General features: G+C 37.8%; 1 protein-coding gene across 1 annotated transcript in view; it reads left to right on the forward strand.

Moving 5' to 3' along the window:
* Window positions 1-12,639: 12,639 nt before the first annotated feature.
* LOC132892061 (cell surface glycoprotein CD200 receptor 1-A-like) overlaps window positions 12,640-15,437 on the forward strand; it is a 190,114-nt gene continuing 187,316 nt past the window's right edge. Inside the window, exon 1 of the mRNA XM_060930424.1 lies at window positions 12,640-12,810. Within this exon, the coding sequence (XP_060786407.1) occupies window positions 12,726-12,810 (85 nt within the window). The 5' untranslated portion in view covers window positions 12,640-12,725. The remainder of the gene's footprint in view (window positions 12,811-15,437) is intronic.

Consider the following 15,437-nt stretch of genomic DNA (forward strand, 5'->3'; position numbering starts at 1 on the left):
TCAAAGGGAGCTTGAAAGAAAAGGGTCAATTTATAAAATCATAATTTAAAAAAAACTATCTACAGTGGTGCTTGAAAGTTTGTGAAGCCTTTAGAATTTTCTATATTTTTGCATAAATATGACCTAAAACATCATCAGATTTTCACACAAGTCCTAAAAGTAGATCAAGAGCACCCAGTTAAACAAATGAGACAAAAATATTATACTTGGTCATTTATTTATTGAGGAAAATGATCCAATATTACATATCTGTGAGTGGCAAAAGTATGGGAACCTCTAGGATTAGCAGTTAATTTGAAGGTGAAATTAGAGTCAGGTGTTTTCAATCAGTGGGATGACAATCAGGTGTGAGTGGGCGCCCTGTTTTATTTAAAGAACAGAGATCTATCAAAGTCTGATCTTCACAACACGTGTTTGTGGAAGTGTATCATGGCACGAACAAAGGAGATTTCTGAGGACCTCAGGAAAAGCGTTGTTGATGCTCATCAGGCTGGAAAAGGTTACAAAACCATCTCTAAAGAGTTTGGACTCCACCAATCCACAGTCAGACAGATTGTGTACAAATGGAGGAAATTCAAGACCATTGTTACCCTCCCCAGGAGTGGTCGACCAACAAAGATCACTCCAAGAGCAAGGCGTGTAAAGCTTTGTTCACATATATACCGGTATGATAGTGGTATAACTGTATCGATACAAAGTATACCGGTACAGTTTAGTGCATCTGTCCACACTAGCGAGAAATGTTTGCGGTTTTCTTTCACGGTAGTTGAAATGCGTGTGCGAAATGTTTCCGTGGTTACTGAGTAACTTCCTTCCGAGAATATGGCAGATGAAACAACGTGTGTGTGTGTGATTTTTGTTGTCAATGTACAATCTGTATTTCTGGTGGTCATTTATTCAGTCGAATCGTATAAAACGCACGAGGCAGTTGAGAAAGAAACAAAGAAAACGAATCTCCTGTTCCAACTGTTCCTGGCATCGCTCGTCTCCCCAAAGCTCCAACAAACACATAACTTCGTCTTTGCTCCATGTAGCTCCACGGTCATTTTGAGCCATTTTGACGTTTTATTTACAGCTGGAAAGCACGTGCGTATTGTATTGTATGAATAACCCGGAAGAAGTAGGAATGGTTCATTGCGCATGCGCATTATATTTGTATCGATACAGAACTGCTTCATCTGTCCACACTACAGCGAAGCGCTACAGTACCGATACTGTACCGGTACGAAACCCATACATTTGTGGGTTTCGTACCGATACAGTTATACCGCTACAGTACCGGTATAGTTGCTAGTGTGGACAGGTGTTGCGATACGAAAGTAGTATCGTATCGGTACAAAATCCCTAGTGTGGACAGGGTATAATAGTCAGTCAGGTCACCATGTGAAACATGGTGGTGGTAGTATCATGGTTTGGGCCTGTTTTGCTGCATCTGGGCTAGGACGGCTTGCCATCATTGATGGAACAATGAATTCTGAATTATACCAGCAAATTCTAAAGGAAAATATCAGGACATCCGTCCATGAACTGAATCTCAAGAGAAGGTGGGTCATGCAGCAAGACAACGACCCTAAGCACACAAGTCGTTCTACCAAAGAATGGTTAAAGAAGAATAAAGTTAATCTTTTGGAATGGCCAAGTCAAAGTCCTGACCTTAATCCAATTGAAATGTTGTGGAAGGACCTGAAGCGAGCAGTTCATGTGAGGAAACCCACCAACGTTCCAGAGTTGAATCTGTTCTGTACAGAGGAATGGGCTAAAATTCCTCCAAGCCGGTGTGCAGGACTGATCAACAGTTACCAAAAACGTTTAGTTGCAGTTATTGCTGCACAAGGGGGTCACACCAGATACTGAAAGCAAAGGTTCACATACTTTTGCCACTCACAGATATGTAATATTGGATCATTTTCCTCAATAAATAAATGACCAAGTATAATATTTTTGTCTCATTTGTTTCACTAGGTTCTCTTCATCTACTTTTAGGACTTGTGTGAAAATCTGATGTTTTAGGTCATATTTATGCAGAAATATAGAAAATTCTAAAGGGTTCACAAACTTTCAAGCACCACTGTATACATTAAAGGTGGCATGGTGGTGCACAGCACAGCAAGAAGGTTCTGTGTGGAGTTTGCATGTTCTCCTCATGCCTACATGAGTTTTCTCCAGGTGTTCCGGTTTCCTCCCACAGTCCAAAGACATGCGGATTAGGTCAACTGGCTACTCTAGTCACCTATAGGTTTGAATGCGAGTGTGAATGGTTATTTATCTATGTGGTAGACCTGTGATTGATTGTCAACCTGCCTGGGGTGTACCGTGCTTCTTGCCCAGAATCAGCTGGGACTGGCTCCGGCTTTCCCATGACCCTGATGGAAAAGCGGTATAGGTAATGGATGAATGGAAATCATACATGGGTAGCAATCAACAAAATTATTCAGAAATACACTCAAAAAAGGAAAGAAAACTATGCAAAGAGTATTACTGTATCAGCTGCCTAATTAGTATCAACAATGAAGTCATAGGGGAAGTAAGTCTCATCTTTTTTTGAATGAATGAATGAATGAATGAATGAATGAATTTATTTATTTCGAACATGTATAAAAATGTATGTAACTATTTGTACATACAAAAGAAAGAAAACGACAAAGTGACAAAAAAAGAATAAATAAAATAACATAAAGAGCTAAGACATTACAAAACACCGCACATTGTTCGAAAAAGGAGTGGGAAGAAGTACAATACTTTTTTTTAATTTCCCACCCCTTTTTAACTACCTCGAAATCCAAACTACATTAATACACCTATAAAAATATATACCATATATACACTTCATGAATATCTATATAAATATATAATTACAAAAATAAATATATACTACATACCATATATATATATACACACTTCATAAATATCCATATAAATATTTAATTACAAAATTAAATATATACTACATTCCATATATACACTTCATAAATATCTATATAAATATATAATTACAAAAATATATATATACTATATACCATATATACACTTCATAAATATCTATATAAATATATAATTACAAAAATAAATATCTACTACATACCCATCCCTGTAAATATGAAGATATCTATCCCCATAAATAAATATATACCATATACTAAGTTAGTTCTAATATAACAATCAACCCTATTCTATTTATCCCTCATCATCCTCCGTTAACATACTTCCTCTTCTATATACTTGTTTAAAAATATTTTTTGTACCTTTTTTTTTAAACAGATTTATATTTGCACTTTGTTTTATTTCTGTCTCCAGTCTGTTCCATAAAGTCACCCCACAGCTCGATACGCACATGCTTTTCATATTTGTTCGAACCTTTGGTTTTTTAAAATTTAGGTCTCCCCTTAGATTATATCCCCCCTCTCTTTCACTAAACATTCCTTGTATATTTTTCGGCAATAGATTATTTCTCGCTTTGTACATTATTTGTGCTGTTCTGAATTTGACCAGATCCATAAATTTCAACATGTGTGATTTTATGAATAGTGAGTTTGTGTGATCTCTGTATCCTGTTTTGTTTATTGTCCTTATTGCTCTTTTCTGTATTGTACATATCGGCTGCAGAGTGGTTTTGTAGGTGTTTCCCCAGACTTCGACACAATAAGTCAGATATGGCAAAATTAATGAGTAATATAGAGTATGCAAAGATTTGCAATCAAGAATATCTTTTGTTTTCCACAGAATTGCCGAGCACTTTGCCAGTTTTGCTCGTACATATCCTACATGAGGTTTCCAGCAGACTTTATGATCCAAAATCACACCAAGAAATTTAATTTCCTGTACCATTTCTATCTTAGTATTGTCTATTATCAATTCTACATTACAATCTATTTTGTGTCTCCCAAACAACATGATCTTTGTTTTGCTTAGATTTAATGATAATTTATTTTTGTCAAACCATAGTTTTAGTTTATTTATTTCAGTTGTGATTATCTCTGAAGTCTGCTGCAAATTCTCACCGGAACAAAAAATATTGGTGTCATCTGCAAACAAAACAAATTTCAGTACTTGCGAAATTGTACATATGTCATTGATATATATTATGAATAATTTTGGACCTAATCTTGACCCCTGTGGTACCCCGCATGTAATGTTCATGAAATCAGATTTATGGTCACCTATCTGCACAAACTGTTGCCTGTTTCTTAGATAGCTCGACAGCCAGCTCCACCCAACTCCCCTAACACCACACTTTTCTAGTTTACTTAATAATAAACTATGATCAATAGTATTGAATGCTTTTTTTAGGTCCACAAATACTCCAATTGCTATTTTTTTATTGTCTATACATTTTGTGATTTCCTCTATTAGTTCCATTAGTGCCATCGATGTTTATCTGTCCGTTCTGAATCCATATTGACTGACTGTAAGGAGGTTGTGTTTTTCAATGAATTTGTCCAGTCTATCTGAAAAAAGTTTTTCGAGTATTTTGAAGAATTGGGGGAGTAAAGAAACAGGCCTGTAGTTTGTGAAATGGTGTCTATCTCTGGTTTTAAACAATGGTATCACTTTTGCAATTTTCATTTTGTCTGGAAATGTACCTGATTGAAAAGATAAATTGCAGATGTGGGTGAGTGGTTTCACAATTCCCTCAATAACTGTCTTTACTGTTAACATGTCTATATCATTCCAGTCTGCAGAGGTTTTGTTTTTACATTTTCTTACAATTTGGATAATTTCTTCCTCATCAGTTGCAGTTAGAAAAATTGTACTTGGATTTCTATCCCCCATATCTTCTATTTCCCCACATTGCGTTGTCTCGGGTTCCTTTATTTTTGCTGCTAAATCTGGTCCCACATTTACAAAGAATTGATTAAAATCATTCACCACATCCTCCATATTATTTATGGTCTTATCATTTTCAGTGTAATACTCCGGGTAATTTGTAATTTTGGATCCATTTCTCACAATACCATTTAGTACAGTCCATATACCTTTAATATTGTTTTTATTTTTCTCCACTAATTTATTATAATAGTCTTTCTTACATATCCTCATAATATTAGTTAATTTATTTTTATATTTTTTATATTTTTCCTCTGCCTCTATAGTTCGATGCTTTAAGAATTGTCTGTATAATATATTTTTCTTTTTGCAGGCATTTTGTAGCCCCTTGGTGACCCACGGACTATTTGTATATTTATGTATATTACTGTATTTCTTTATAGGACAATTTTATTATATAGTTCATTGAATATTATTAAAAATTCCTCATATGCTTTATCAACATCTTTTTCTTTATAAACTACATTCCAGTCCTGTATCATTAAGTCATTTTTAGTGCAATCATGGTTTCTTCAGTTTTCACTCTTATATATTTATAATTTTTAATATCCTTTTTCTTGCTATAATTACAGTAATATACATTAAAAATAGGTAGGTGGTCAATGATGTCTGTTAATAGTAGTCCACTCTCTATATTATTTTCCAAGATATTAGTGAATATATTATCTATTAAAGTGGTGCTGTGAGAAGTGATCCTGCTTGGTCTGGTAATAGTTGGGTACAGTCCCAGACTGAACATTGAGTTAATGAACTCTTCTGTCATTTTATGTTTTTTATGATTTAAGAGGTCGATGTTAAAATCACCACAGATGTACATGACCTTCTGTGTTGATTTTATAAACATACTTTCCATCCAATCTATAAAAACTTCTATGCTTGATCCAGGAGATCTGTATATACAGCTCACCGTTATATTTTTCATTTTTTTCACAACATATTTCTACTGTAATACACGCCATCCAATCATCAACAGCTACCGTCATTTTGTTATTAATTTTATATTCCAAACTATTATCAACATACAGGGGCGTCAGAAGCATTTTTAATGTGTGTGTGTGTGGGGGGGGGGGGACACTGGCGGGGGGTCCTCCGCCAGAAAATTTTTAATTAATTAGATGCCATTTCCTGCATTCTGGTGTATTTTTAACAGGTTGTTAAACACCTAATTTTACCTACAAAAGTCACTTAATTCAATGACTATTTTAGAAACTCAACAATAAGTCCTCATTCAACTAGTCCATATATTCATCAGCCTGTTTTTAAACCCACCGCTACGCCTAAGATAATGAGATGAATGTGACACAATTTATCACCAACAATGACTTTATGGGTGCATTTTACTTTTTATTTTGTGTTTTCTATTTAGTTTTAGATGTAACACAACATGCCACTGGGCCAAGCAATAGTGACACTCAACTGTATGTTTAAAAATAAGAATATTCATAATCTCACACAATGAACAGGCATGACATGGCATCATGCAAACTTCATAACACAAAATCACACTGTGTCAAGCAACGGTGACACATAAAAAATAACTTCACACAATGAACAGGTGCAATTTTGTTCACCACCAACAGTGACTTTAGTGGGTGCATTTTACTTTTTTCCGATTTAGCGATACTCATAACAAAAATGGCATGGCATCATGCAGTCTTCATAACACAAAATTACACTGGGTCAAGCAATGACACATAAAAGAGAACTTCACACAATGAACAAGTGCAGTTTTGTCAACCTACATGCAATGATGGTAGTATAACAAATAGATTTATAGATAAAACTCCTTATATTGGTGCCACCACAATTTCTACCACTTCATAACTTTTATCCCCCTTTCCTTCACAATCCACCTGGAATAACATCCATCTCTCTCCATCGCTTTCCTCTCTACTATTCCTTCCCCGTACACTGATTTCCCATCTTACTTTCCAGAAAACTGCCAAAGACCAGACAAAACAAGTTCTTCAAATCAAACAGGGAATCAATAAATATCATCAGAGCAGACTTGACCTCATTCTCGGCATTACAGTAAGGCAGGCCTACTGGGTTTGAATTAAATGATAGCTAAGGTTAAGCTAGCTGATACATCTCCTAACATTGACTAGACATTTCCATTGGGACAAAAAAACCCTGTCCTGTGGGGAAATTCTGACTGACTTTCCGCTTCTTTGTAAAGAATGTCCTTATGTCCATTGTGTCTGGGGAGGAGCAAATAACCATCATCAACCAAGAATACCCCATTTCACTGTTTAGTTGAACATTAATTTAACGTGTCCTAGGGTTAATTTTGAGGGCATATAACGAAAGAATAAGGTTTTAGCAAAAGCTAGACATTGTGAGGTTGCAATGGGGATGACGTCACCTCCTCCACTTTCCAGCAGCTGCACCAACATGTCTGTGCTCGCGCTGAGATTCACTTCACTCGCGCGCGGTGAGCTGTTGTAGGGAACGCCCGGAAAACTCAGAGTGGATTTTCAGTGGTCTGTGTTTTCTCTTATCGATCAAGTGGAATGGATTCTTTCATGAAGCAATAGAAACAGCCCTGGGTGAACTCATCTCATCTCATTATCTCTAGCCGCTTTATCCTTCTACAGGGTCGCAGGCAAGCTGGAGCCTATCCCAGCTGACTACGGGCAAAAGGCGGGGTACACCCTGGACAAGTCGCCAGGTCATCACAGGGCTGACACATAGACACAGACAACCATTCACACTCACATTCACACCTACGGTCAATTTAGAGTCACCAGTTAACCTAACCTGCATGTCTTTGGACTGTGGGGGAAACCGGAGCACCCGGAGGAAACCCACGCGGACACGGGGAGAACATGCAAACTCCACACAGAAAGGCCCTCGCCGGCCCCGGGGCTCGAACCCAGGACCTTCTTGCTGTGAGGCGACAGCGCTAACCACTACACCACCGTGCCGCCCCTTGAGTGAACTCATATTTTATGTTAAATGTGAGTGTGTGTGTGTGGGGTCCAAACGAAGAATTATGAAATGTGAGGGGGACACATCCCCTTCACATTCAATGGTGGCGACACCCATGACATATATTGCCACTCGCCGTCCTCTTTTGTTATTTCTGTTTATATAATTAAATTCATACTAGTTCAGCTCAAAATCTACTCCCATCTCATCATTAATCCAAGTTTCTGATATGGTTATTGAATGGAGTATTGAACTGACTGAGATATTCCTTCATTTTATGGAAATTGGCATACAGACTTCTGGTATTGAAATGAATAACTGTTTCCTTCTCTGATTGTTGCATTGTATTGATTTTCAGTATAATACCGGCAGCTGATATTGATGTTGCTGAAAAGATTATTTTCCGGATCAATATTATTTTCCATATCTTGTGTTTTATGCTCAGTATAAAGGAAAGTGTCCAGTTCTTGTGTCCAGAGTCCAGTGTCCAGTCCTTGTGTCATGACTTTAAGTTGCTTTGATTTGAGTTCCCCAATATCTCGGATGACCAGGATCTTGGCCTCTTCTGGAGATCCCTTCAGCTTTATGAAAATCTTACAGTTTTGTGTCCAAGTGTTCTGGATTTTCCCCTGTTTCCTCAGGAGTCTCACTTTTCTTGCAATGTCTGCATTTTTTTTTTTTGTTAAGTGCTCATTCAGAAAAACGTCTGAGCCTTTCAGTTTCCTCCCTTGCTTTAATAGTTGCATCTTATACTTTCTGTTGGCAAATCTTATTATTACAGCCGGTTTGTCTGTGTTGCTTCTCCGTGGGAGAGGGTGACATGCTTCGATGTTAGTATTTTTTACCTCTATACCCTTGGAGCACAGGAATGCTAACACCTGTTGCTCCACAGAGTTAGCATCCTCCTCTTTCTGCTCCTCTCCATTTCCTCTCGCCACTGCTCCAGCATATGTCCGGGGTTTTATCTGCAGTCTGGTCACAATGATGTTGTTTACCCGGGTGTACTGCTCCAGCTCCTCCACTCGGTTCTCGAGAATGGCGATCCTCTTTGCCTTCTCTGTGTTCTGCAGCCGCAGAGCTCTGACCTCTTCCACCAGGTCCAGTATGGTCTTCTGCTGCATCCTGACAGCAGAGATTTCTTCACCCAAAAAGTCGAGGGATTTTTTAATGTCATCAATCTCCTCGACCGTAGGAGCTCTCTTCGGGGGCATTGCGTTGTTTGTTGTTACTCGGCCTGTTCCCGCGCAACCTCTCGGTCCGCTCTCGCGCAACCTCTCGGTCTGCTCTCATGCAGCCTCGCTCCTGCGCAACCTCTCGGTCCGCTCTAGCGCAATCTCTCGGTCCGCTCTCGCGCAGCCTCGCTCCCGCTCATTGATGGAAACTTGAGTGCAAAACTGTTCATGACAACTGCAGTCCTAAAGTTAGCAAGTCAACTGTAGTCCTCAGCCATAAAAACATTATTGTAAGTGTCTAGAGCGTCTTCCAGGTGTGACTTTCAACTATCCACATGGAGCCGTCCTTCACAGGAGCGATGCAATGAGACTCCAACCAGACGCAGGGCACCAGGATGGATCAGGCAGGTCCGAGGAGCAGAAGAGGTTCAGCATCTCGATCCCAGGACTGACATGTAACTCAGAGGGACAGATTGGGGGGGGAGAGAGAGAGAGAGAGAGAGAGAGAGAGAAAACACAGGTTGTTTAGGTATGTCCAATATCACCTGAACAAGTAGGAACAGTATATATATTGCACTGAGTACAAGCAGGGACTCTGGCAAAACTAACTATGACAGCATAACTAAAAGGGGAGAGCCAGAAGGTAACACAGGCATGAGGGAGCCCCGGGACATAAAGCAGCAGCCACTACACCATCAACAAACTCGAGTGAGCAAGCGAGTGGGGACTGACAGCATCCATACATCCCAGTTTACCAAAACACTCTATGTCTGAGGACCCTCCAGATCTACACCTTTACCTCATAAACACCATTAACAAAAGGCTTGACTAAACAGATATGTTTTCAGCCGAGACTTAAATGCTGAGACTGTGTCTGATTCCCGAACACTACTTAGAAGGCTGTTCCATAACTGTGGGGCTTTGTAAGAAAAGGCTCCGCCCCCTGATGTAGCCTTCACTATACGAGGTACCAGCAGATAGCCTGCACCTTTTGATCTAAGTAGGCATGGCGGGTCATAGAGGAGCAGAAGTTTGCTCAGGTACTGTGGTGCGAGACCATTCAGTGCTTTAAAGGTCAATAGTAGTATTTTATAATCAATACAAAATTTGATTGGGAGCCAATGCAGTGTGGATAAGACAGGGGTGATGGGGTCATATTTTCTAGTTCTAGTAAGGACTCTTGCTGCTGCATTTTGAACTAACTGGAGCTTGTTTATGCACTTATTGGAACATCCAGACAGTAAGGCATTACAATAATCCAACCTGGAGGGAACAAAAGCATGAACTAGTTTTTCCGCGTCATGTAGTGACATTAAATTTCTTATCTTAGCAATATTTCTGAGATGAAAGAAAGCTATCCGGGTAATGTTATCAATGTGAGTTTCAAATGAAAGACTGGAGTCAATAATCACCCCGAGGTCTTTTACTGCTGCACGTGAAGAAACAGAAAGGCCATCCAGAGTTACTGTGTAATCAGAAAACTTACTTCTAGCTGCATGTGGTCCGAGTACAAGTACTTCAGTCTTGTCAGAGTTAAGCAGAAGGAAGTTAATAAGCATCCAGTGTCTAATGTCCTTCACACATTCCTCAATTCTATTAAGCTGGTGTCTCTCATCAGGTTTTGCAGAAACATACAACTGTGTGTCATCAGCATAAAATATTGTAATGATCAAAGTTACTTGCGTATAAGCAAAACAAAAAAGATAAAACTAAGTCATGCTGTGGCCTTGTGGTTTGAAGGTCTATCTGGTGTTTTTGAGAAAGATCAGATTGATAAATGCATATGTATCTGTGACTCATACATACCAAGTTCCTGTTTACGAAGTTTACCTGATTCCTGTTATTAAGGGCATGAAGGCATATTCAATAAATAGAACATTCACACAAGCAATTATATAAAAACATAAGTCACTATATGATACATAAAAAGGCTTTAGTAAGAATACGATAATATAACTTTTCACATGAAAATCACTTATCTATCTCCCTATGCTATGAACTTACATGTAAATAACCCTTGTTATAGATATAGAGCTATTAGCGCTATTAATCATGTATCAATAGAAATTTTCCTTTCTTTTAATAATTTCATTTTTATTACCTCAATGATCTTTAAAACTGAACAACTTTAACGTTTGAATGAGGACAGGCTTTAAGTAGGTCAGCTACTCCAACACACACACACACGCACACAAAAAAGTGGTGTGTGGTATGAGAATCTGTGATATGGTGTTTCCTTGTTGTCCCCCCCCCCACACACACATATTTAAGTGCAACTAAGAATAACCTTTCTCCCATATTTTGACTTTAAGCTAACTGATACTTTAGTCATTTTTGTCAAAACTATCTGTTAACCTTCATCCTACCAGCCAATTTTACATACACAAACTACCAGTCGGGGTCCGTATGGACCCCAGGAGGGAATACCTTGAAATCAATGCAGTAAGAACCAATTCAATGCAGCAAACAGACATAACTTTATTGAAGAACAAAATCCATCTTCTGGCATACCTGTTTGTCTCACGAACTACAGTACAATATCAATCATCTCAGGTGTCATAAGCAAAAGAAAGGCCTCTTCAATACTTGCACATTCAGCTTCATTAGTGACACCAGGTCGGTTCCTAATGATGTCTTGAGCCTGTCGACGTCCACCTGGAGGAGGTGCCTGTTGCCATACAGTCCCATTTCTTCCTTGTAGTACACCTTGCTGGTTATTCTGTTGGTCTTGATCCAATGGATGAGCAACTTGAGCAGGTTCATCACCTGGATGTTCCCCTTCAGCATCCCCTTGTGGCTGGGCTTGTCCCCTACCTCGTCCTTGCCCTCTACCACAGCCATGGCCTCTACCGCGGCCTCTACCACGCCCTCGGCCTCTTCCAGGGCCTCTGTTTGGAGCAGCTGCAGCACCATGGTTCCCTATTTCTTCTGGATTTTGATCAATGGGTCTGTTTTCATCTGCATGTACTTGCTGCTGAACTACTACTTCAGTGTCACTTAGATCTGAGGCTTCAGAGATATGATCTGCCTCGGATCCCGATAAGTCACTAAATTCACTGTCCTCAGAGTCATTGTTTGTGTTCAGAATCTGCCTTAAAGCCTCTGCTGCTGTGTATCTAGCTTGTCTTTGTCTCTTAGCCATTATGAATCTGAAACAACCAAAAAGAAGTTAACTTTCAGTGTGCTATTCAATTATAAAATGAAAGACAGATACATTTTACACATTAGTTATACCTTCACAATGCAAAAAGCTGATCTTCCGGTGCGTTAGTGTTTTAATTAAGACATAAATTCCGACAAATTCATAAAACGGTGAGGCAGTATGTCACATGTTTTTAAAATGGCAAACAAATATATAGGTGTGGGGTCCAGATGGACCCCACTTGGTAGGATGAAAGTTAATTAAAAGACACCTCTATGTCTTAAAATAATGATTAACTGTTTTTTTTTCTTTTTGCTTAGTTGAGTGGTTCTATTTGATCTATAATAGCTTAACATTATTAATGATAACAACAAAATATTGTATTGGACCAACTAGAAACCTGATGTACCCAATATCTATATTTACTCCAAATTTTTTTAACAATTCTTTTCAGGCAGTGTTAAGGTTTGCTAAGACACCAGAGGAAGGAAGAGGCAAGACCAAGACTCAAAGACATTTCGTAGCTAACATCTGACCCCACAGCAAGCACTCTGACGTGAATCGAAAGGTTTTATGACAGACTTTGTGCATAGAAAAAGAAGAGAAAGATCAAGATAAATTTAGGAACTAAAGAAGATATATTTCATTGTTGGGATATGTGTATCAGAGCCATGGAAAACAAACTGACCCTGAGATTCATCTTTCTCTTCGGCATCTGTCTTACAAGAAGTCTTGCGTCAGGTTTGCTCATTTTGTATCCTTATTATTGTACGCATTTTATTTGTGTCCTCTTGTGGATACAATTAAAATTATAAGACCAGGATGTTTGAATACGTTCAGAGATTTTCCAGTCTTATTGAAATAATTGTGCAATGTTAAAAATTGAAATAAGTATATTAGCTCAGCAATATACAAAAATGGGTGCAGTGAAACCCCTTAAAGTCCCTAAAATAGAGCATTTCCTTACTAAAGGGCTTTTTTTGTTCCACTTTAGGAACAAAAAAACAAAGGAAACTCCAAAGAACCGTGAGAAATCCTTTTTGCTAAGAATGTATAAGAAACCACAAATTGTTTAATCTGATCTTAGAGGTTATGAATTGTAACAACAACAACAACAACTCCTCCTCCTCCTCCTTCTTCTTATTAATTGCCAAAAAAAGCAAAAATAAATTGTATTATTGGCAGATATTTTACTTTGCTTTACTGATTCTACAATGCCACTGATCAGGCTTTCATTCTGTTGTGGTTTACATCCTTTCCAGTGAACTCAAAATGAGCTTTTATTTATTTATTTATTTATTTATTTGAGATCACCACTGAATGTAGAACTGAAATGAATGTAAAAAAAAAGCTAGCTCATGGTGGTGTAGTGTTTAAGCAGATTCCAGGTTCAAACCCACCAGTTAATTGGTGTCTTTCTGTGTAGAGTTTTCATCATGCCTTTGTGGGTTTCCTCTCACAATCCGAAGATGTAGATTAGGTCAATTTCTCAAAGTTTTAAGTGTATTTGTCTCTGTGTTTGTCTGATGATAGGTTTGCGTCCCCACTCAACCTCAGCTGGGATAGGTTCCAGCTGACTTATGACCAGCAATGGATAAGCAATCTACAAAATGAATGAATAGTTCATGGCCTTAAAATATGGAATGCGAAAATTTGATTATAATAAGAGACCGTTCAAGACAAGTTTTGTCTGAGAATGGTTTTTTTTTTCTGTTTAAATTCATGTTTACCTGACACATGACCAAACAAAAACCTAATTAATCACTGTAACCTTTAAAAAGAACTATCCATGACTAACATTAATATTATGAATAATAGCAATTATTCTATCCACATTCACTGGATATGAGCAATCACACGCTCTGATTGGCTACTCTACTACTAGGATATCAGCTAATATACCATGAGTAGAGAAAAACAAAATGGTGGAGCTTGTTGCTGAATCAACCAAGGACGAAATAAAAACTCTACTCGGAAACAACCCCCCCCCAAAAAAAATGCAGCAACAAAATATGGAATAAAAGGATTTGGTGGGAAGAAATTATGTTTTTTTTTTTCAAGAATTATTATGGCATTTTTCACAAATTGCTCCTGTCATTTGGCCGGTTTGTTTACATTCTAAGCGGAAATGATTTTGTCGGACAGTTTGTATAAAGTTTGTATTTATCGAATTTGCAAAAAATAAAAATAAAATGCTCTGTTTCTCAAAATCCAGTGAATGTGGATAGAATAAAACAGTTATTCCACTCAATCTCGTCATACATGGATTATAGACAACTCGGTGTTGCACGCCTCGTCGGCTATCAGCTCACATACAACTCGATTTCGTGGAATAACTGTTAAATATTCATAATATCTCAAAAAAATAAAAATAAAAAACCTGCCAAACATGGAGACCACAATAATGTAACAATGGAATAATAATAATAAACTATCTTGTGCTCACGTTAGCCTGTTTCTGACACTCTTCAAGCAATGAAAAGATAAAGGTAAAAACCCAGAATTAATTGGTTTTAATTTATTGTTACTCTGCCCTGGGCTTCCCAAAAAGATGAACCAAAACCTTGAGACAGATTAATCATTCTTAAAACAATTAAGATTAACACTATCATTGATTATTTATAGAAACAAAATTTCAGAAAAGATATGCCTGAGTGTTGAACTCCTGAACTCCTCGACTCAAACACCTCACAGCCACACACCGGACTATAAAAGACTGTTCATTCACTCACTTAGCGTGAAGTAATCGTTCTGTGTCTTTGTGCTTAACTTTACCAAGCCTTCATTATACTGTTTAATAGAGTAATTAATAAAACTTTCTGTTCACTAAAATAATTTGTTCATTAACACCACAATAAAGTAATAACAAGTTCTTACATTAACTGTTACTAACACTCTATGGACTCATAACCCTCAGGAGAAGATTCCAGAACATCTCTTCATGCTAACAAAACACTGTCATGCTCTGCTTCAACTGCTGGAAAGCTTGCAGGTAAAAACTCAAAATCCATCACTTCTAATTAATTGCTATTCTGCCATGGGATTCCCAAAAAAGATTAACCAAGGCCATTTGCACAAAATCTCATCTATCACTCTTTTAAAAAGTATTTAAAATAACACCTTTTCTCCTTTCTTCTTCCTAACACGTTTAGTTTCCTTCTAGGTTTTCGACTCGCATCTGACTAGTTTATTTGTATTTTTTTTTTACAATTTATATGTGTGTAAATAACCTCGAGTGTAAAAGTTAAAGGTTTTCACGAAAATCAATGCTTTATAGAAAAACATCATAATTTCTTACTGTGCAGAAATTTGTGGCTGGTTTTAAATCAGACCAGATATACTATATGCTATAGTTAGAATAAAGGGAA

The sequence above is a fragment of the Neoarius graeffei genome, chromosome 9 (assembly GCF_027579695.1).
Source record: "Neoarius graeffei isolate fNeoGra1 chromosome 9, fNeoGra1.pri, whole genome shotgun sequence".
Lineage (NCBI taxonomy): Eukaryota > Metazoa > Chordata > Actinopteri > Siluriformes > Ariidae > Neoarius > Neoarius graeffei.